The 22,203-nt window shown below is 33.0% G+C and overlaps 1 protein-coding gene across 1 annotated transcript in view; it reads right to left on the reverse strand.

The window, feature by feature from the left end:
* Positions 1-22,203, reverse strand: part of LOC107584044 (dedicator of cytokinesis protein 4-like) — a 78,849-nt gene that overhangs the window by 48,716 nt on the left and 7,930 nt on the right. The window contains exons 3-14 of the mRNA XM_016270447.1: positions 21,116-21,156; positions 20,847-20,902; positions 19,262-19,358; positions 18,861-19,009; positions 17,399-17,485; positions 14,825-14,948; positions 12,792-12,943; positions 7,397-7,478; positions 7,254-7,314; positions 7,015-7,147; positions 3,688-3,776; positions 798-923 (exon numbers count right to left, since the gene is read on the reverse strand). Coding sequence (XP_016125933.1) covers positions 798-923; positions 3,688-3,776; positions 7,015-7,147; positions 7,254-7,314; positions 7,397-7,478; positions 12,792-12,943; positions 14,825-14,948; positions 17,399-17,485; positions 18,861-19,009; positions 19,262-19,358; positions 20,847-20,902; positions 21,116-21,156 — 1,197 coding nt within the window. The remainder of the gene's footprint in view (positions 1-797; positions 924-3,687; positions 3,777-7,014; positions 7,148-7,253; positions 7,315-7,396; positions 7,479-12,791; positions 12,944-14,824; positions 14,949-17,398; positions 17,486-18,860; positions 19,010-19,261; positions 19,359-20,846; positions 20,903-21,115; positions 21,157-22,203) is intronic.

Consider the following 22,203-nt stretch of genomic DNA (forward strand, 5'->3'; position numbering starts at 1 on the left):
AATTTCTGCAGGCTACAATTAGAGATTTGTCAACAATTATTTTAAGTAATTTTAAATGGTGAACATACAAATTCAGTTTTTTAATGCATTTTGTGCACTGCAGATGTTTCATATTGATAGCTTGTCAAAACACTACTCATTTATTAATTTATTTAGTGGACCAGACTTTATGCTGATAGTCAAATGTTTACATTAGTCATATTACAGAGAATGTAATCTCAGCTTAATATGTCATTTTATTTCTTAAAGTTACACTACCATTCAAATTATTTAAAAAAATAATTATAGTTTTATTCAGCAAGGATGCATTGAATTGATCAAAATTGACTTTTATAATGTTACAAATTTATTTCTATTTCAAACAAATGCTTTTCTTTTAAGCTTTGTATTTATCAAAGAATCCTAAAAATATATTAGGATTTCCAAAGATATGAAGCAGCACAACTGTTTTCAGCATTGATAATAATAATAAATGTTACTTTAACACTAAATCAGCATATTAGAATGATTTCTGAAGGATCATGTGACTCTGAAGACTGGAGTAATGATGCTGGAAATTCAGCGTTGCATCGCAGAAATAAATTACATCTTCAAATACATTCAAACAGAAAACGAGTATTTAAAATTGTAATAATATTTCACATTATTATTGTTTTTACTGTATTTTTAATCAAATCAATGCAGCCTTGGTGAGCATAAAGTAGATTTATTTTAAAAACATTTAAAAACTTCCCAACCCCAGACATTTGAATGGCTGTGTAAGCATATGTTGATTTTTAAGCAAAAATGATTTTCACCTGGCATGATGACATCAGAGAAGCCTAGTTTTTTGGTAATGGACACTCCTCTAGTGAAGAGCACCATGTATTCTCTCCGCAGCTGCTCGATGTCGCCATGCAGCAACTGAAGCGCCACCGCCAGACCTGGATTGAACACACACATCCAAACTCATATTAATTTTCCAACAAACACAGCATAATATGAGCTAATTACAGATGATTATTCACAGCTTTCTTGAATCAATCACTTAATGAATGGACCTTTACCCAACAGACCGACACTGAGAAAACTTTGCACCTGCACATGATGAATATTCACTATATTCACTGGAGAGCACATGAATATTCATTAGAAAGCTCTGAATATAATAATCCTCCCACACTCGACTCACTTGTTTTGAGAGGTTGTGATAAATGTCAATTTTGCCTAATTGTATTCTGTCCAGAAGAGTTTTGGCAGTGTTTCTGGTTAATATCTGAGTGGTTTGCATTTGGATAAACTGCACTTCTTTTGTGACAGTGGTAATGAATATTCACATGTAATGATGTGAAAGTGATGTGATGTACCGAAAAACACATTATCTGCCCAGAACTGCCTCTTGTAGAATTTCTAACCACATGAAAATGAATGAGATGATCCATGCCAAGTACCGTCCGCAACTTTACAGGAAATCATCTCCTTACAGAGTTATTACAGTTAAAACCATAAAAAATAGATAAAAACAACCACTAAAATTATTGAAAGTATTTTAGTTACTTGAAATTAAAATAAACATTAAATTAAATATGTAAAACATCTTTTTTTATTATGAAATTATTTAAATTCAACACTTTCTTTAAATTTAAAATTGGGGGGGAAAAATCTAAATATGACTAAACTATTTCTGGCCCTTTTTAACCTGTTTTCCAATGTTTTTCTTGTCGTCTGAGCAGTCAGGTCTGAGTTTTGCTGAGCTTTGAAAAACTGGGCCGCTAAGGATGGAAAACAATCCAATAGGCCATCGGTACATGACGGTAAAATGATTAAGCAAACATGCATCAGGGTCTGTGCTCCTGCAGCTCTTAATGATGTTCTGAAGCAGCGCCGAGGTTGATCATAAACCTCATCTGGCACATACTCAATGGCAACGGCATTATGTTGTATAATCGCTGTTTGATGGCACAGGGTCAGAGAAGTACTATTGGAGAATTATTCAATTACTGAGCTCGCACAACGTCTCCATTAATCACACAGACAGATTCAGAGCGTGCACATGGGAACTGAGCCAATCTAAACCTACCCAAATAGAAATGTTACGTTACTAGCAGGTATTTACTTCTCAGCAATTAGAAGACAATGATTAATAAAATGTTCTATGCAAATGATTTGAATGTATAATGCATAAAATATTTAAGTCACTGTATAAGTAAGATGCATTTATGGATATCAAGGTTAAGTATAAAATCAATAATGCATTTTTTTTTTTATAAAAATGTAAATGAAATAAATGTAAAAAGTAAACAAATTAAATTAAATTAAATTGTGAAACCCTTTAAGATTGACTCCAATTAAGGCAATATTATTCTTAAATATGTTAATCAAATAAAATTAGGTTTAAATACAGGAAAATAAATTATAAATTAAATTAAAATGCTAAGCCCTTTCAGATTGGCTCCAATTAAGACAACATTTTAAATAAAAATAATAATAAAATAACATTAAATAAAATGTAAAATAAGTTTAAAAAATAAAAATCATTCAATTAGTTAAATTAAATTAAATCATTAAATGCCATTAAATTAAATTGGCTCTAAATGAACAAAATTTAGATTTTTTGACAAGTACTATACATATCCAGAGCTCTCTAATGTAACATTGCTCTATAATTACAGTCCAAGTACAGTTCATTTATTTTCAGCCCATTATCATAATGTTTAATAAGGTCCTGATAAAGCTGTTTCTTTGTTCTGCTCAGCGTATCTGATGTGGTAGAGATTAATCTAATAGAAACGTCACAGCTGATGAGTGTGTATCATAGTAAGGATGTGATCTCATTTCCACTGCATGAGCAGGCGTTTAACAAACCTGCATTGAATAATTTCATACATTAGCAGAAATCATATCTTCGTTCATTTGGATAAAATCTGAAAGTTAGCAAGATGCATCTTTTGTGAGCATTACTGTTCATTGTTTGGTGAATAAATGACTATGAGTCAGTCATCATAATTAATGTATTCCCTGCTTTTGCGATATGATTATTCAACAACGGATGTGGAGGTGCTGCGTACAATTACCAGCTCTTCACAGAAGACGCAGAAAACGCAAAAAAGCTGCAAATCTACCATCTGGATGCTTGTGCTTCTTTATGTGCATATCTTTTTTTCCCTGCCGGAATGAAATTTATTACCATGTGTAGCTGTTTGGATAAGCCACCCTGAGGGTCTTCTCGTGCTTCTTCAGATCTAAAATTATTAACTTCGAGTCATCATGCAAATGAGGTTTCAGGGAGAGCAGAGCATCTTTATAACACAGCCAGATACCACTGCTGGCGAACCGCGTACACAAGCATTATGCTGAAAATGGGGGTATTTAATTTAAGGGGAAGATACACTTTTGAAGGTTTTACTTTCCCTGAAGTCCATTTTAATGTTTATCAAAGTTGCATGCACCTAAAACAGTCTTAATTGGGGTTTTCATTACCATTTTCCAGCCTCTCTCTGACCTTAACAACAAAGAAGGCTGTTACTGTATCTTTAAGAATATATGCAAATGACCTCTTAAATGATTGGCTAACCTCTTTTCATGTAACAGTCACTGGACATTAAAATAAACGCTGATATGTAAACGTGGGCAGACTTATATTAATGGTAATTTCATCCCCATTTATGAAAACGGTTTTCAGTAATTGAATTGGGACAGCTTCGTTACCTGTGTTGGATCCTGAGAGGTTGTATCTGGAGTTGACTTTCTTAATGATGTTGTCGTGGATTTGACTCCAGTCGCTCTCTGTGTTGCAGCTGCAAAAAAAAAACAAGGACAATCAGAGCACTGGATTCAATCACAGAGACGCACAGATATAAAGAACAGCAATCATATTAACAGCCTGAAGGACTGGCCACGAGCAAGCTGATAATGTGTGAGTGAAACAAAGACCTAGAGCCAAACACATCTGTCTGCCGTCCAGTGCAAAGTAGGCCACAATATTACAGATCATAGAGACAGATTTCCATTTGTATTTCAGGTACCAACTCTTTAGATTACAACCATTATACTTTATTGCATACAGAAATCGGCATTAACACAGAAAACATCCTCAAATCTGATTGTGGAATAGAGAAGATAAGCTATAAAAATAAGGACAAAGACAACTTTGTTTTTCTTAAGGAAAGTTATTAAGTAGTGACATTTGCTACCCAAAACAAAACATAAAACAACAAAACATAAAAAATTTAATACAAAATAATTTAAATTAAATTAAACAAAACTCATCTAAGACATGATAAATATTATGTTTTAAAAAGATTTGAAAAAGATTGTCATTTAAAATGACAAATTTTATATATAAAGTGTGTCTACTCGAGATAAAAAAAAAACAAAGATTAAAAAAGATTTCCTGTTGACAAATGACTAAATCAATTCTTTAGAAAGCTTTCTGAATAATGTTTTTGGCTGATTATCTTTATTAAATAGAAAATAGAATTCATTAGAATTCAAATTTTTTGATATTTTTTTTTTTTTAGAATTATAATATTTATATTTTTTAATTTTTATAATTTTTTTTTACTTTAAACACCTTTATTTATTTTGGTGTTTCATGCCATGTTATCATCAAATACTATTTTCATGGCACAGACTGGGTTAAACCTTTTACAAAAGATAAAAAAATTTAGTCATATTTAAAAGGAGATACATTTTATGCATAAAGAAAAATGCACATACAATTTTCTATATCCAAACCCTCAAAGTTTTCATGTTAATAATTTACTTAACAAATCCTTAAGCTTTCTGAATAAAATCACTGGCTGACTGTTTGAAATTAAATTGATAAAATGTATGATTTGTTCAGTACATTACTTTTTATTTTTTCACATCTTTGTGAAATGTCATCATCCAAAATTATTTTCATGGCAAATATAATTTTTTTCTGAACATCACACTTTTTAAATTCCCTTATACAGGGTTTCTGCAGACATGAACAAGTTAAATCTAAGACTTTTTAAGACCACCTTATATGAAATTTAAGACCTAAACCTGTAATGGAAATACACATTTTATTACATACATATATGTAATATTTAATGTGTATAAATTAAAAAGAAAACAAAATATTATTGCTGTAATAAATTATGTTTATTACTACGATATACAGTGAACTTTTCATGTCAGCAGACAATATTCCATACAAAATATCCCCGCAAAATAACTGCATCACTGAGATTTTTGGTGGAGTAAACAATTTATTCTGAAGCAATATTTTCATCAGTGTTCTATCAGCTTTTACATACTTAAATCTGCATATTTACCTTTACAAAGGCCTATTTTTTTACCTTTTTAGATGTATGCATCATCTTTCATGTCAAATTACAATAATTTATCAATAAATTCAATATACACTATAGGGCTGCTACCAGTCAGATTAAATAATTTACACTGCAAATAACAATAATTACAACTGCAATAAATAATGTTATGAGATTAATGTTTTAAATGCATTTATGACTATACAAATAAGAAATGTTGAGGGGAAAAAAAGTTTTTGATATTCTTCATATTCTGTGTGGTGGTCAGATAGAAATTAATATTTTCCAATAAGTTTAAATAGATTTTTACCTTTTATGGGCATTTTACCTTTATAAAGCCATTTTTCTATATAAGTGTGCATTATCTTTTGAGTCAAATTCTTACATTTAATCAGTCAATTAGAATAATAAGACATTTTGGCTGTTACCAAGCAAATTAAATCAGTATCAACAAAATTCATCTTTACAATCCAGACATAAGCTGCACCTGAATTGGCATTCAGAAGTATTAACACACTGTTTAATGCATTTAACCTGCAGTTACAAATGCATAATTAATGTTTTGATATATTAAACATAAAACGTTAAATACTGAAAAATGAAAAGATACTTTAAATTTGAAATTAAAACCACCAGTAGGTGGCAGCAAGTCACTGTTAATAAGTGAGTCATTGCGACTGAACCGAATAATTTAAACAGTTGATTCATTCGGGAACGAAACACCGTCATGTTGCTCAGAGATGCAAAACAGTGCTGTGGCTTTGTTTGGAATTATTTTTGTTGGCGAAATAGTGCAAAAACAGGTAATATGTTATCTAAAACGTAAGTCTCTTAATTAACTTCTAGTTTATTGAACTGTTGCAAAAAATCAATATCACATTTGTATATGGTAATTTCTGGAGAAAAAAAGGCACTCTTCCATGTGAACTTGATTAACTATATGAAGTGGTATAAATATACACATTTTCTGCCCCCATGTCTTGAATTTGTGATCATTCTGAATGTATTTTAATAGACTGAATCATGCAGTGATCAGGCAGAGCGCACTGTAAATGCGCACTAGACTTCACTTAATGCGTGCACTCTGTAGGTGTTTTGAATGTTTTTATGAGTCGTGAGAATATTGAGCAAAATAGCTCACTTATCATGGTGTTATTTAACTATATCATGTTATGAATAAACTAAACATTTTGAATTTTACCTCAGTGTGCGTCTTCTGAGTTTATGTGTGCGGTCACGCTCATTTGTTCTGAAGTCTCGAGACAAACAGAGTGAGCCTCAGCGCGAGCTTGTATTCTGCTAACTTACTGCAATTCTCTCTGATGACGCAGTAACTTACCGCGGGTTTTCTTCGGTCTGTCCAATGATTGTAAAGTCATTAGGTCCGTCAGACTGAAGATATTTTAGCGGTTATGAGACCAAAAATATTTAAGACCCATCAAATCCGAATTTAAGACATTAAGACTTTTTAAGGTCTTGTATTAGGAAAACGTTATTTAAGACATTTTAAGACTTTTTAAGGACCCGCGGACACCCTGCTTATATTCATAGAAGAAGATTATTGAGCATGAATATGACGTTGACTAGGCAACCTCATCTAATCTGACCAATCAGGGGAAAGAGTAAGTCTGATGCCAGGAAGTCAGATTTGGTTGATTTCATGGTCCTGAGGTGTTATGCGGTTTGTTTGTTTGTGTGTGTGTGTGTGTGTGTGTGTGTGTGTAGGGTCACTTACGCATAGACCTTCAGCAGGTGGTCATCTTTGGAGTCAGCAGTGAGAAGATCAGCGATGCTGACCACCGCACAGCCGAACGGACGTCTGTACTGCACATTACACGTGTTCTTCTTCTCTCCTGCACCCATCCTCCCTACACACACACACACGCACACACACACAAAACAATCAGTGCTCATCACACACCTGCAGGCTCTTTGGCATCAGTAATTATTCAGTGGAGAAATATCGGCTTTTACCAATCCTAATGATGTGTACCACAATATACACGTCTTTCCTCAGGTCGCCGCTGCCCAGATCCTGAATAAAACATCAGCGACAGTTAATCAGCACAGATCACTCTGCATGATTACTCTGGCAGTGATTTCATCTCAACACTCACCACAAAAAGTGTGCATTGTCTTTCAGTCTTCTCGGGAAACTTGGGCAGACCGTTTTTATTGAGTTTAACAAAGAACCTTTCACTGTAAAACAAAGAGAGTGAACAAGAGAAATGCTTTCAGTTTATACAATGAGTTTATTCTGCTGTTTAAAAACACATAGCTCTCAAGTAATTGCATTTTTCATGTATCATTTTTGGCACAGCAAACACAATGCTGTTAAAGGGGTTAAATGGTGCGATTTCAATTTTTCCTTTCTCTTTGGAGTGTTACAAGCTCTTGGTGCATAAAGAAGATCTGTAAAGCTGCAAAGACTAAAGTCTCAAATCCAAAGAGATATTCTTTATAAAAGTTAAGAGTCAACCACGCCTACCTAAAACGGCTCGTTCTAAGACGCCCCCCATGTCTACATCACTATGTGGGTAGATTTGCATAACGCCATCCAAATGTTCACGCAAAGAAATTGCATGTATTCTGACAGCGCTGAACGATCTTGCGGCGCCAGGGTTCAAAGTCTAAAGCGCGAGGAAAATCTGTGCTGAAACTATGTTACTCGTCAGTTGCTCAGTAACATTTTTGTGAAGTTTTTTTAAAGGCATGTGACAATGTGATACGTGCGACAAACATCTTCCCAAATTCGTAATGAGAATCATTTATAAAGCTGCATGCTGTTGTTAACAAAAAGAAGCACTGAGATCTTCCTGAGGGTTTCTGCAAAAATAAAAGCCACCATCAACATTTATAACAACATTCAACAACTCCATCAACATTCATAAATAACAGTACTGTAATTTTACTGTTGTTCTGTAAAATAAAATAAAAACGCAAGACAATAATAATGATAATAATAATTACCCTACAACAGCTCTATTAATACATTTATTATAACATTCACACAGAGTGTTCAAATTGGGATCTGTAATATATTCTAATGTTTTAAAAGAACTCTCTTCTGATCAGCAAGGCTGCCTTTATTTGTACAGTAAAAAATACATGCCTGATTCAAGTCTCAAAAATGGCCCAAATATATTAGGATATTTTACCTAATTAATTTTTACCTTTATTAATTTTAAGTAAAATTTTGCTTTGATGGTATAATGTCTGCTAGAATGTTAAAAAAATGTTCAGTCAGTGTTAAGTAAATATTTTTTAATTGTTTTCTAATTGATTTTTTATTTAAAAAGCACATTTTGGCTATTTAATTTATGCAATGGTGAAAAACAAATGGCAAAATAGGCCTACATGGGGGAAAAATGCGAAAAACCGTATTCGGTATTCGGCCCAATGTTTCATTTTGTTCGGCTTCGGCCAATAATTTTCATTTCGGTGCATAACTAGGCGTAACATTTCCATCACACGCTTGAGGTATTCGGCCAATCACAACGCATTGGATAGCTGGCCAATCAGATCACACCTCACTTTTCAGACCGACGAGCTTTGTAAAAATCGACATGTTTCAGAAAGGCAGGGCATAGAGGAGAAACAATAATGTACAGTATGTAGAAATTAATGTGTTTTTTTAACCTTAAAACGCATAAACATTTCATTACACCAAATACACAAAATAATGTTATTTTTAGCAACATCATATGACCCCTTTAAATTCATTTTGCCTAGTAAAATATTTACAGAGCAAAATCTCATACATAAAACGGTTTATCATAATGGTCAAGAAACTAAGAATTGGTTAAGTAAAGCATGCTATTAAAACAAAACAACAAGCGACAAACCAAACTATACCATACCATAAAATTAAATTAAATTAAATACAGTATTTTAGAACATTAACACAAAGTTTTTTGCACTGGAGTAATAGATTTTGTTTGTTTGTTTTTTGTATGCACTACTACCATGTTTCTGGACATGTACAAGAGTAATAATATTTTTTTTGGTAATGCACTTTGTTATTACCAGGTTTTTGGACATGTACAAAATAAAATATAAATTTGGGACAATAATCATAGTAATACCATGCTTTTGTACATGTACCATGGTCATAATATATATATTGGATAAATATTATGGTAGAATCATGTTTTGTAAAACAAAAACAAAGTACAAGTCAAATAAATTCACAATCAAATCATCAAATAAAAAACACACACACACACAAAAGCTGTCAATACAAGAGAATAACGGGACAGACACTTTACCCACCAAACTCATAATCCAGTTACATGACTTTCACAGCTCCATGATAAAAAGACGAGCAGCCCTATAAATGAACCCCAACAGGAACAATAGCTGGCAATAGAAATCGAACAAAACTTGCGAGTCCAAGCCACTCAGGATACGCACACATTCATGCACGGACTTGTATTAAACCGGCCCTTCACACAAACACCATGTAATTAACTGTGCATTGTTGCGATCCCAGCGTCCCATCACCAGAGGCAGGAGCCAAAAGGCTGATTTGGCCTTTGACATGCAGCTGCAGGGCTGCGATGGCTTTCTGAAGAGGCGTCTGAGGACACTGGGATATTGCTATCGACAGATATCACGCCAACATTTCCATAACACACAGATGGGCGGCTTTCTTTCCCTCTCACCCCAGAATTTGATATTTCCTCCCTTGATGCCAGGGATTGTAACACGACAAGTTCAAATGGGACCCGATACGAGCCCCCGTCTCCCTCCGGATAAATCGACACGGCCGGAAAAGTGATCCCTGTATGTCTGAGTGGATATATTAACCGTGCCACAAAACGCTCCCGTGGGAACAGAGTGGGAGCCGTTACCCAGAAGGCTGTCAATCAGCACTTTTTTACACATCCTGCGGCAGAAATGAAGTGAAACACAGATAGATGCTTTCACACACACTTCACACACTGACACAAGGGGCTTTTTGTAACAGCACTCGCTGTCCGTGCGCTGCTAGACGAAATGGGTATAACTGGTAACATGAGCTGCCTAACACCAGGACTGATACTGAATCACTCCAGCCAAAGAAATGCTGCAGGATCAGTTCATGTAAAAAAAAAAATAATAATAATAAAATAAAATTAGAATCCAACTTTTATTTTGTGAATTAAAAAACAATTTTTGTTTATTTTTACAAACTTATTATAAAAAATAAAAATAAAATAGTATATGAAATAATACATGAATATAATATGATAGAATTTCTTATAAAGTATATTTGTAATTAAAATAAAAGAAAATAAAAATTTATCTTTTAGTTTGTAAATTAGAAACCCTTTTTGTTTATTTTTACAAACACATTATAAATAATAATAAAATTGTACAGAAAAATAATTAGGGATGCACCGATACCACTTTTTCCAGTACTCGCCCAATACCGATACTTTTATTTTTGGTACTTGCCGATACCGATATTTTTAAATTTTTTAAATATTGGGTACAGAAACCAAAAGGGTATGTTAGTTGGTTATCTTCATTTATCAAATAGATACAGTCAAACCAAAAGAAATAGAAGTCGCGTTTTTTCATCCGAAATGTGCTGCGATTTATATTCCAAAGCCACTCATATAATGCAGAAACACTCAAGCAACCAAAACACACGCAACGCGTGTAGGTATTTGTACTGATGCAGAATAGTACAGCCTAGCGCATTTCACACAGGCTGTTAGTTTCACTTTCGCCAGAAAGTCGTGTATGCCTAAGGTTGAAAATAAATGATGTTTATAGTGAATGCCCCTATGAATGGTTTTATTTTTACGATTTCGTTTGAATCCAAATGATGCGTGTGCTAAATTTTGACATATCCGACCGAACTACAATCCACTCAGCGCGCTTTGTTTATCAGCTCGCGCACACCAGCTATACAGGCATTAATACTGAATGTTTAACATTATATTCATTGCATATATATACTTCGTAATAGACATCCTTAACTCCTTTCTGCTGTCTGTTGTTCTGTTGTTGGTGTTTCTTTGTTTGAATATGGCGCTTATCACATGCTGTGTGGTATTGACGTTTGGTATCGGGGCTTTTTAATGAGTACGAGTACAGGAGACCAGTATCGGGCCCGATACGATACCAGTATCGGTATTGGTGCATCCTTAAAAATAATAAATTAATATATTAGGATACAAATATACTGTATAATTATAATAAAATTAAAATAAAATGTATTATAAAAAATAAACAATTATAAATAATAATAATAAAATAGTATATTAAAATAATTAATTAATATATGATACAAATATACTTTATTAGAAATTATTATTATAAATAAGAAAACTGTATATAATAAATTAACATAATAAATTAATATAATAACATGATTTTAATTTTAAAAAAGTAGAATAAAAAATAGACTACTAACTTAAAAGTAATAATTTAAGAGAGTTAATTTAGCAAGATGATAAATTACAGACAAGTAGAAATAAAAATTAAATAAGTCATAAATAAACAAAAGTAATACTAGTACGCAACAACATGGTATATCTCCAAATATTAATGTTAAATGCATAAATGTAGATGTTCATTCCATACTCAGAAGTATGTACTATTGTCAGTAATGTGCAGTAATGCCTGTAACAGCACATTAAATGCATTTAGAGTAAAATATTCAAATTGGGATGCAGCCCTAGTGATTCTGGGGAATCTGGGCAGCAGTGTTTATCGAATTCAGAATTGTGAGATATAAATGCAGAATTGCGTGATACAAAGAAACAAATGTGAGATATAAACTCGCAACTGCAGAAAAAAAAGTCCGAATTGTGAGATAAAAAGTCGAAATTACCTTTTTCATTTTTTATTCCATGGCGGGAAGAAAAAATCTAAACTGCAGGATGTAAACTCATAATTCTAAGAAAAAGTCAGAATTGCAATAAAATAAAATCTGAATTTAAAATTTTTATCTTGCATTTTTTTTCTCAGAATTGTTACATACAAACTCAGAATTGTAAGAAAAAAATGTCACTTTCGTAAGAAAAAGTCAGAAGTGGGCAAAAGTCTCAATTACCTTTTAAAAAAAAATTATTCTGTAGCGGAAACAGACTTCCATTAAAAATGCTGTTATTTTGAACTTTCTATTCATTAAAGAATCCTCAAGAATCCTTCAATGTTGAAAGAAATTAAAAGAAATGTTTCTTGAGCATCAAATCAGTATATTAGAATGATTTCTGAAGGATCATGTGACACTGAAGACTGGAGTAATGATGCGGAAAATTCTGCTTTGCTTCACAGAAATAAATTACATGTATAACAGTTATTTTAAATTGCATTCATATTTTACTACTTTTTAATATTACTACTTTTACTGTATTTTTGATCAAATAAATGCAGCCTTGGTTAGAACAAGAGTCGTCTTTCAAAAAATATTTTTAAAAACATACTGACCCCAAACATTTGAACAGTTGTGTACGAGTGTAAATCTACATTTTAATACATTTATAAGTATGTATAAATGATTGGTTAGACGCTCACCTGAGCGGTTTGTTCTCTCGACTATCATAGATGAAGAAGAAGACCTCCAGCTCTTCACCCAGGTTTGAGCTCATCAGACTCTTCAGATGGACAAACAGGTGATGTGTGCTGACAGGAGTTGGAGTTTCCTTCTTTCTGTGCCGATTCTCCATCTATCCATCCAAACACACACAAATCATTACATGTGATGCATCCATTTTTCAATAAAACAAGACATAAAAGTGACCCAGCAACACAATGCATGTAAAGATCTAACTTCGCATTGTGTTTCTCTTTTTTAATACCAAGAAAAGCATGAAAAGCTGTGCATAACATCTTCAGAAATGCACTGAATATTTCATTGAATTCCAGCGGCTCCATGTTCACAGCACGACTGCTTTACAGCCAGCCAAATCTAATTTGTTTCAGTTAATATGCTCCTTTCTTTGCAATGACACCACAGAGTGCAATGTCAAATGCACACGCACTCACATTCACATGCACATCACTGCACACATGCTTATTTTAAGTGCACATTCACACCGTTGTTGTGTAACAAACACACTTCTCACATGGGAGCATCATCTATTGGATGTGTAGATTCGTTGAACCGCACCACATTCTGATCACACATCTCTGTGTGAGGACAGTGAGGTGTGAACAGGCATGATGTGAAATATAAAAAGGCTAATGGGCAGTGCATATGCGCCATCTCTGTGTGTATTCACGAAGACAAACACTAATGAACACTTTAATTTATTATCATACTTATTATGATAAAGTTATTATGATAGCAACCAATTAAACTAAAAAAATGGCATGTGGCCTTTAAGTATTTCTCAGATAATTAGCATTGGAAGTTTTGCAAACAACTATTCAAGTCAATAGACAGTCATTAGGATTAATGTGTCCCAAGATATGTAAAAACAGTATGTCAGTGGTGTGCTGATTGTGGCATTTTTTTTTTTTTTGGCTAACATTACCCACAACCCCCAGCAAAACAGAAAAGGAGGAATTTGCAATGAAATGTTTGCAATTATAGAAAAAGCTATATTAATAGTTTTTAAATGCATGAACATAATAATGTAATAAATAATAAATAACAATAATAATAACATTTTAAAATAATGCATTTAATAAAATGCTAACACATGTAAAATAATTAGGCTATGTAAAAGGGTAGATAATTAAATTGCATTAAAATAAAATAAATGCATGAACATAATAATGTAACAAATAATAAATAACAATAATAATGGTGTATTATAAGGTAATGCATTTAATGAGACGCTAACACATGTAAAATAATTATGGTACGTAAAAAGGCAAATAATTAAATTGCATCCAAAATAAAATAAAATAAAAAAATTCTACTTTATGTAATAAAATATTTTTTATTCATACAACTGTTACAATTATGAAATAATTATTTTAAATAATAATAATAATAATAATAATACTGTAATAGTATTATACTTTATACAACTTATAATTATGAAAAAAATTTAAATAATTATAATACTTTATAAAATGATACAATAATTAATAAACAATAAAAAAAATATTATACGAGTTTAAAACAAATGTTTACATTTACATGTATAATAAAGGGTAAATACTTTAAGTGCATCCACAAATTAGATTTTAACTTACTGTAAGGTGTTGTACGAGTAAAAACAAAGGTATTGAAGTACATTAATAAAAGAAGAAAAAAATCAATCTATCCTCCTTTGCGAGAAATGACGTTAACAGAAGCTCAAATAACAGAGTTTTAATGGGAATGAATAGGCTAAAAAGATAAAGCACTGGAATTTCAATAAAGACTTTATTCCTTGTTTGGCAGGCCGGGTCCGATCACGGAAGGTTCTGGATTCTAAACTGCTTACTTTCACATCAAGAACTCCAAACAAAGACCACCTGTGCTCTGATAGGGGGGGGGGGGGGGGGGGGGTGGTGAGCAAACGCCAGCGAGCAGCTGCTGAGACGGTTACAGTCTGTCATTAACCATTAGATGAGATAAACAGGTACACACACAACCGTCTGTAGACTCTCACAGCCTCCACTGCAGGTGTGTTTCCCTGATGAAAACTGTTTATTTGTTTTTCATCTGTCTGGCAGCGGCCAGGAACAAACACAGGAGGAAGTACATGTAATGAGGTTATGATTGACGAGCACATCCTGGATACAAATAGGATATTTTTCCACAAAAGGAAGACTTTTTATTATAATATCGCTATGAAAGCTTGTTTAGGCCACGGGATTAAAAATAAATAAATAACCTGTAACTGCGAGTTTTTATCTCACAATTCAGACATTTTTTATAGTTTATCGAATTCAGAATTGTGAGATATAAATGCAGAATTGCGTGATACAAAGAAACAAATGTGAGATATAAACTCGCAACTGCAGAAAAAAAAGTCCGAATTGTGAGATAAAAAGTCGAAATTACCTTTTTCATTTTTTATTCCATGGCGGGAAGAAAAAATCTAAACTGCAGGATGTAAACTCATAATTCTAAGAAAAAGTCAGAATTGCAATAAAATAAAATCTGAATTTAAAATTTTTATCTTGCATTTTTTTTCTCAGAATTGTTACATACAAACTCAGAATTGTAAGAAAAAAATGTCACTTTCGTAAGAAAGTCAGAAGTGGGCAAAAGTCTCAATTACATTTTAAAAAAAAATTTATTCTGTAGCGGAAACAGACTTCCATTAAAAATGCTGTTATTTGAACTTTCTATTCATTAAAGAATCCTCAAGAATCCTTCAATGTTGAAAGAAATTAAAAGAAATGTTTCTTGAGCATCAAATCAGTATATTAGAATGATTTCTGAAGGATCATGTGACACTGAAGACTGGAGTAATGATGCGGAAAATTCTGCTTTGCTTCACAGAAATAAATTACATGTATAACAGTTATTTTAAATTGCATTCATATTTTACTACTTTTTAATATTACTACTTTTACTGTATTTCTGATCAAATAAATGCAGCCTTGGTTAGAACAAGAGTCGTCTTTCAAAAAATATTTTTAAAAACATACTGACCCCAAACATTTGAACAGTTGTGTACGAGTGTAAATCTACATTTTAATACATTTATAAGTATGTATAAATGATTGGTTAGACGCTCACCTGAGCGGTTTGTTCTCTAATAATAATAATAATACTGTAATAGTATTATACTTTATACAACTTATAATTATGAAAAAAATTTAAATAATTATAATACTTTATAAAATGATACAATAATTAATAAACAATAAAAAAAATATTATACGAGTTTAAAACAAATGTTTACATTTACATGTATAATAAAGGGTAAATACTTTAAGTGCATCCACAAATTAGATTTTAACTTACTGTAAGGTGTTGTACGAGTAAAAACAAAGGTATTGAAGTACATTAATAAAAGAAGAAAAAAATCAATCTATCCTCCTTTGCGAGAAATGACGTTAACAGAAGCTCAAATAACAGAGTTTTAATGGGAATGAATAGGCTAAAAAGATAAAGCACTGGAATTTCAATAAAGACTTTATTCCTTGTTTGGCAGGCCGGGTCCGATCACGGAAGGTTCTGGATTCTAAACTGCTTACTTTCACATCAAGAACTCCAAACAAAGACCACCTGTGCTCTGATAGGGGGGGGGGGGGGGGAAATATCATATGTCCAGATATTTTGCACGAGTGTGAGTATTTATGTAATTTGCAATATTCTTTGTGGTAATTATCATTAGATTATAATTACTGGAATTAATTAATTTACTTCTATTTAAACAAGCATAAAATATATACAGTACAACAAATAATACCAAGATATATCAATATTTAACTTTATACTTACACTACTGTTCAAAAGTTTGAGGTTAGTATGATTTTTTTTTACACATGATTTCTATTACAAAAAACTGCTCTTTTAAACTTTCTATTTATAATAATGTGTAATGTGTTTAACAAAAATATTAAGTAGCACAACTGTTTTCAACATTGATAATTATAAGAAATGTGTCTTGAGAACCATATTAGAATGATTTCTGAAGGATCAGGTGACACTGTAGACTGGAGAAAATTCAGCTGAAAATTCAGCTTTGCATCACAAGAATAAATGACATTTAAAAATACATTAATAAAGAAAATTATTTTAAAATCACAATAATTTATCAATTTAAATCAAATGAATGCTACGCATTAGAGACTTCTATCAAAAACATTAAACAACCTTACCAACCCTAGTCTTTTAAACAGTACGACATTAACAATATTTCAATATGTTAACAATTAACAATATTTAACTTTAGTTACAGTAAAAACAATTACAAGTTTTGCTGAATTACGGTAAAAGGAATTTGAATTCAAATACGTTTAACGGTCACAAAAAAAATCATGCAAATGCAAAAAAAAAAACTTAATGGTCATAGGCTTCATTCTCATCATGAAGAATACAATATAATTCATATTCACATAAATCACGTTATCTAATGTTTAATAAACTCTTATGTGGAGCTAGATTTTGAGATTTCACTCACGTTTCTTTCATATTTGTGTGAAATATGACCTGTACATGTTTGCGACAGGTGTTTTGTGATTAACCTTGTTGCTTTAACACATCACACAGGTGATACCGTACTCACTCGTTGCCCCAGTCCAGACGTGCCGTGATGTGCTGTTTGACGTCCCTCATGCGGTCGTGGGTCAAGTGACCCACCAAAACCTGCCGCCTGAGGTCCAAAATCTCATTCATCACATGCCACAGTCTGTGAAACAGATCTCCTTCATTTTTCTATGGGGATAAACAAAAGATGGGAAAGCATTACTAGACCGTATCTTGCCAGTGAAAACGCTACACACAATCAAAACCAATCCGTAAGTATCTGGTTTTTAATGAACTGCTGCGTGAAGCTGGATTTTGAGTTTTCGCTGTGGACGGGGATACTGAACAAAACACTGCAGAATTACAAACCAAGCAAAAAACCAAGATCCTACTGCTTATGACTGCCGGTTAAGACAAAATCTCATGGAAGAAATTAAACTCACAAACAAAAGTCTGGGACACATTTTAGGCCCCCAAAAATCACAATTAAATAAGAATTTATACTTCACAGAAAAAAATGAATAACATTTAGGCCCATATGTCCAGATATTTTGCACGAGTGTGAGTATTTATGTAATTTGCAATATTCTTTGTGGTAATTATCATTAGATTATAATTACTGGAATTAATTTATTTACTTCTATTTAAACAAGCATAAAATATATACAGTACAACAAATAATACCAACATATATCAATATTTAACTTTATACTTACACTACTGTTCAAAAGTTTGAGGTTAGTATGATTTTTTTTTACACATGATTTCTATTACAAAAAACTGCTCTTTTAAACTTTCTTTTTATAATAATGTGTAATGTGTTTAACAAAAATATTAAGTAGCACAACTGTTTTCAACATTGATAATTATAAGAAATGTGTCTTGAGAACCATATTAGAATGATTTCTGAAGGATCAGGTGACACTGTAGACTGGAGAAAATTCAGCTGAAAATTCAGCTTTGCATCACAAGAATAAATGACATTTAAAAATACATTAATAAAGAAAATTATTTTAAATCACAATAATTTATCAATTTAAATCAAATGAATGCTACGCATTAGAGACTTCTATCAAAAACATTAAACAACCTTACCAACCCTAGTCTTTTAAACAGTAGGACATTAACAATATTTCAATATGTTAACAATTAACAATATTTAACTTTAGTTACAGTAAAAACAATTACAAGTTTTGCTGAATTACGGTAAAAGGAATTTGAATTCAAATACGTTTAACTGTCACAAAAAAATAAATGCAAATGCAAAAAAAAAACCTTAATGGTCATAGGCTTCATTCTCATCATGAAGAATACAATATAATTCATATTCACATAAATCACGTTATCTAATGTTTAATAAACTCTTATGTGGAGCTAGATTTTGAGATTTCACTCACGTTTCTTTCATATTTGTGTGAAATATGACCTGTACATGTTTGCGACAGGTGTTTTGTGATTAACCTTGTTGCTTTAACACATCACACAGGTGATACCGTACTCACTCGTTGCCCCAGTCCAGACGTGCCGTGATGTGCTGTTTGACGTCCCTCATGCGGTCGTGGGTCAAGTGACCCACCAAAACCTGCCGCCTGAGGTCCAAAATCTCATTCATCACATGCCACAGTCTGTGAAACAGATCTCCTTCATTTTTCTATGGGGATAAACAAAAGATGGGAAAGATAAACGTGAAATGTTGATACAGCTTTAATAAGGAGTTTATATTGCTGTAGCACTCAAATATAATGACCTGGTGTAAAAATAATTCAAAAACAGTCCCCCCCCCCCGGAACAAAAGCTTAAATACAAATAATTTATTCCGCCCGACAGCGTCTGTGCACCCAGAGTTCACGAAGCCAGCGTCTGGCTGTGGGCGGACTGCTGTGTTCGCCCAAATAGTATTTACCACAAAGAGCTGCTTCCACATGGCTCCCCAGTCCCTCAGGGTGGACGTCATCTCCGTAATGACAGAGTCTTCGGTCGGCACCACCGTCTCGAACTGCCTGTGAGTCAAATGTGGGTGGCACACAGCGCAACAGATATGAGATACACCTCATCTGCTTCTGCCACAGATGCTGTACTGTTCGTTAATCAAAGGAGAAAGCAGATGTACAGTGGAACGCAGGCACTTTCCTTCTGTTCACCGTCGATACATTCATTTAGCATTATGTTCAGGCAGCAAAGTCTCACAACAGATGACTGTGCACCAGCAAAATGTCTTAATATGGTTTCAGAAAATCCAGAACACCAATTATATTGTATGGATGCAGAATATGGAAGAAGCTAAAACAATTGCGTGGCAGATATGTATTAATTACGGCTGGGCGATTTTTCTGTTTTTATCGATTAAGTCGAATGGAATGTTTTGCCACAATTTTAGTTATTTTTTTAACCTCATAATGCATTCAATATCTGTATACGATTTTTGATTCGGGGTTGTTTGGTTGCTTTGTAAAAAGTCATAACTAAATATTTTTCAACTTAAACCATACTGAATCTGATCAGCAACTTTTAATGAGTTAATGTGAAAAAATGTGTAAAAGTACCACGTTTTTACTGCATTTATCCATTTTTGATTAATACATTTAGAAATTAATATAGCATCATAGTTTTTTCATCATAATATATATTTTATATATATATTTTTAATCATATATATATATATATATGTATGTGTGTGTGTGTGTGTGTCTGTCTGTCTGTGTGTGACCCTGGACCACAAAACCAGTCATAAGGGTCAATTTTTTGAATTTCAATAAACATAAATTAAGTTTTGATATATTTACGGTAGGAAATTTACTAAATATCTTCATGGAACATGATCTTTACTTAATATCCTAATGATTTTTGGCATAAAAGAAAAATCAATAATTTTGACCATACAATGTATTTTTGGCTATTGCTACAAATATACCCCCAGAGACTTAGGACTGGTTTTGTGCTCCAGGGTCACATTTCTAACAAAACAAAACATTTTGAAGTTTTCAAACAAAATAAATTCATTTTACTTGCATAAACTTTCACTTTCGGAAGAAAAAAGTGATAATTTTTTCATGCTGCAATAGTTCGTCAACAGGCATACATATTTATGCTCATCAACAAAATTCAGTCCCAGCTGTGTGTGAGATTTAGGGAAAAGCTAAATATATTTTACAAAACTTTTTCGTATTTCTTATTGAAAAAAAACTAATCAAATTAGACGGTTTAGTGGTGTATGGAGTGACATTTTCTTGCAGACTGCAAACTATAGGTTAAACTATAGGCTGTACTGTAGTAACAATAGTGAACAGATGTGTAAAATGTGCATGTTTGCACTTTAAAAAGACATGCCAGATATCTGTGATTACACAAATATTACTAATATCACCGAAACTCCAGTTCAATGTTTCCATGGGGGGAGATTTACTACAGTAAATACTGAAACAGCACAACGACCAAGCTAAATACTCAGCTAAATGACTTCGTGTTTGTTGTTCTTTCCTTCAACTCACCCTTTATTCTTGATATTAGCATTCTTCAGATGGATGTAGCTGCATGGGAAAATGCCCTAATAAGAAAGATAGATAGACAAACAGATAAATAAACCAAAATAAAAAATGAATAAGCCTACTAAGAATCAAGGGAGCAAACAGACAGAAATAAAGCAAGATATTGTCTTTGATCCGTGCGTTTCGGCTGACGGTGTAGCTGTGATATTTCAGGAACTGAAAATAGCATCCGACACAGACACGACTGATAAAAGATGGAGACGGCTGCTTACCTTGGCATTCGGGTTCTTGAGGACAAATCCTCTGTACCAACCTGAAACACGAAACATTTCTGTCACTTTCATCTTTAATATCAGCCAAATGTTTCCTGACTGAGCCTTATCATAAAGGTACTTTTCATAGGATGTTATCGAACAAAACACAGCAAGTAATGTTGGAAATGTCCTTAAATTAGTACAAAAAAGGACAAATCTATGCTTATTTACTTGAAGGGACAGTTCACCCAAAAATGAAAATTCTGTCATCATTTACTCACCCTCAATTTGTTACAAACCTGTACGAGTTTCTTTCCTATGTTGAACACAAAAAATTATATTTTGAAGAATGTTGGTAGCCAAACAGTTGACGGTAGCCATTGATTTTCACAGTATGGAAAAACACACTATGGAAGTCAATGGCTACCGTCAACTTTAGGGTGAGTAAATGACAGAATTTTCACTTTTGAAAATCCCTTTAAGTACAATAAATCTGACAGAATTCAGATATGCGTGTCAAGTGAATGAATATTAAAAATGCTTCTTTATATTAAAAGATATTTAAAGGGGTCATATGATGAGATTTCAATTTTCCTTTCTCTTTGGAGTGTTACAAGCTCTTGGTGGATAAAGAAGATCTGTAAAGTTGCAAAGACTAAAGTCTCAAATCCAAAGAGATATTCTTTATAAAAGTTAAGAGTCAACCACGCCTACCTAAAACGCCTCGTTCTAACACGCCCATACATGTCTATGTCACGATGTGTGAAGATTTGCATAACGCCGCCCAAATGTTCACGCAAAGAAAGAAGGCGTAACTTTTATTCTCGCTGTAGTATTGTTGCCGCCGCCGCCATGTCGTGAAGGCGTTGTGTTTTGTTGTGAAAGCGAAACTACTTTGTTTGGCCTTCCAAAAGAGAACGATATCGCTTCGTCATGCCTGGAGCTGATCCGTGCTGGTCGCTGAGGAAATACATCAACTTCACGCTGTGGATCGCCGGATCGGCTTTCACCGTGAATGAAGCGGAGTCCAGCCCAGGGTCGTCACATGTGGTTGCCGCAAGCCCGCTGGATGCCCACTGGATGCAACAAATGCCTCGTTTATAATG

Source organism: Sinocyclocheilus grahami, unplaced genomic scaffold (assembly GCF_001515645.1).
Source record: "Sinocyclocheilus grahami isolate Dianchi unplaced genomic scaffold, SAMN03320097.WGS_v1.1 scaffold56.1, whole genome shotgun sequence".
Lineage (NCBI taxonomy): Eukaryota > Metazoa > Chordata > Actinopteri > Cypriniformes > Cyprinidae > Sinocyclocheilus > Sinocyclocheilus grahami.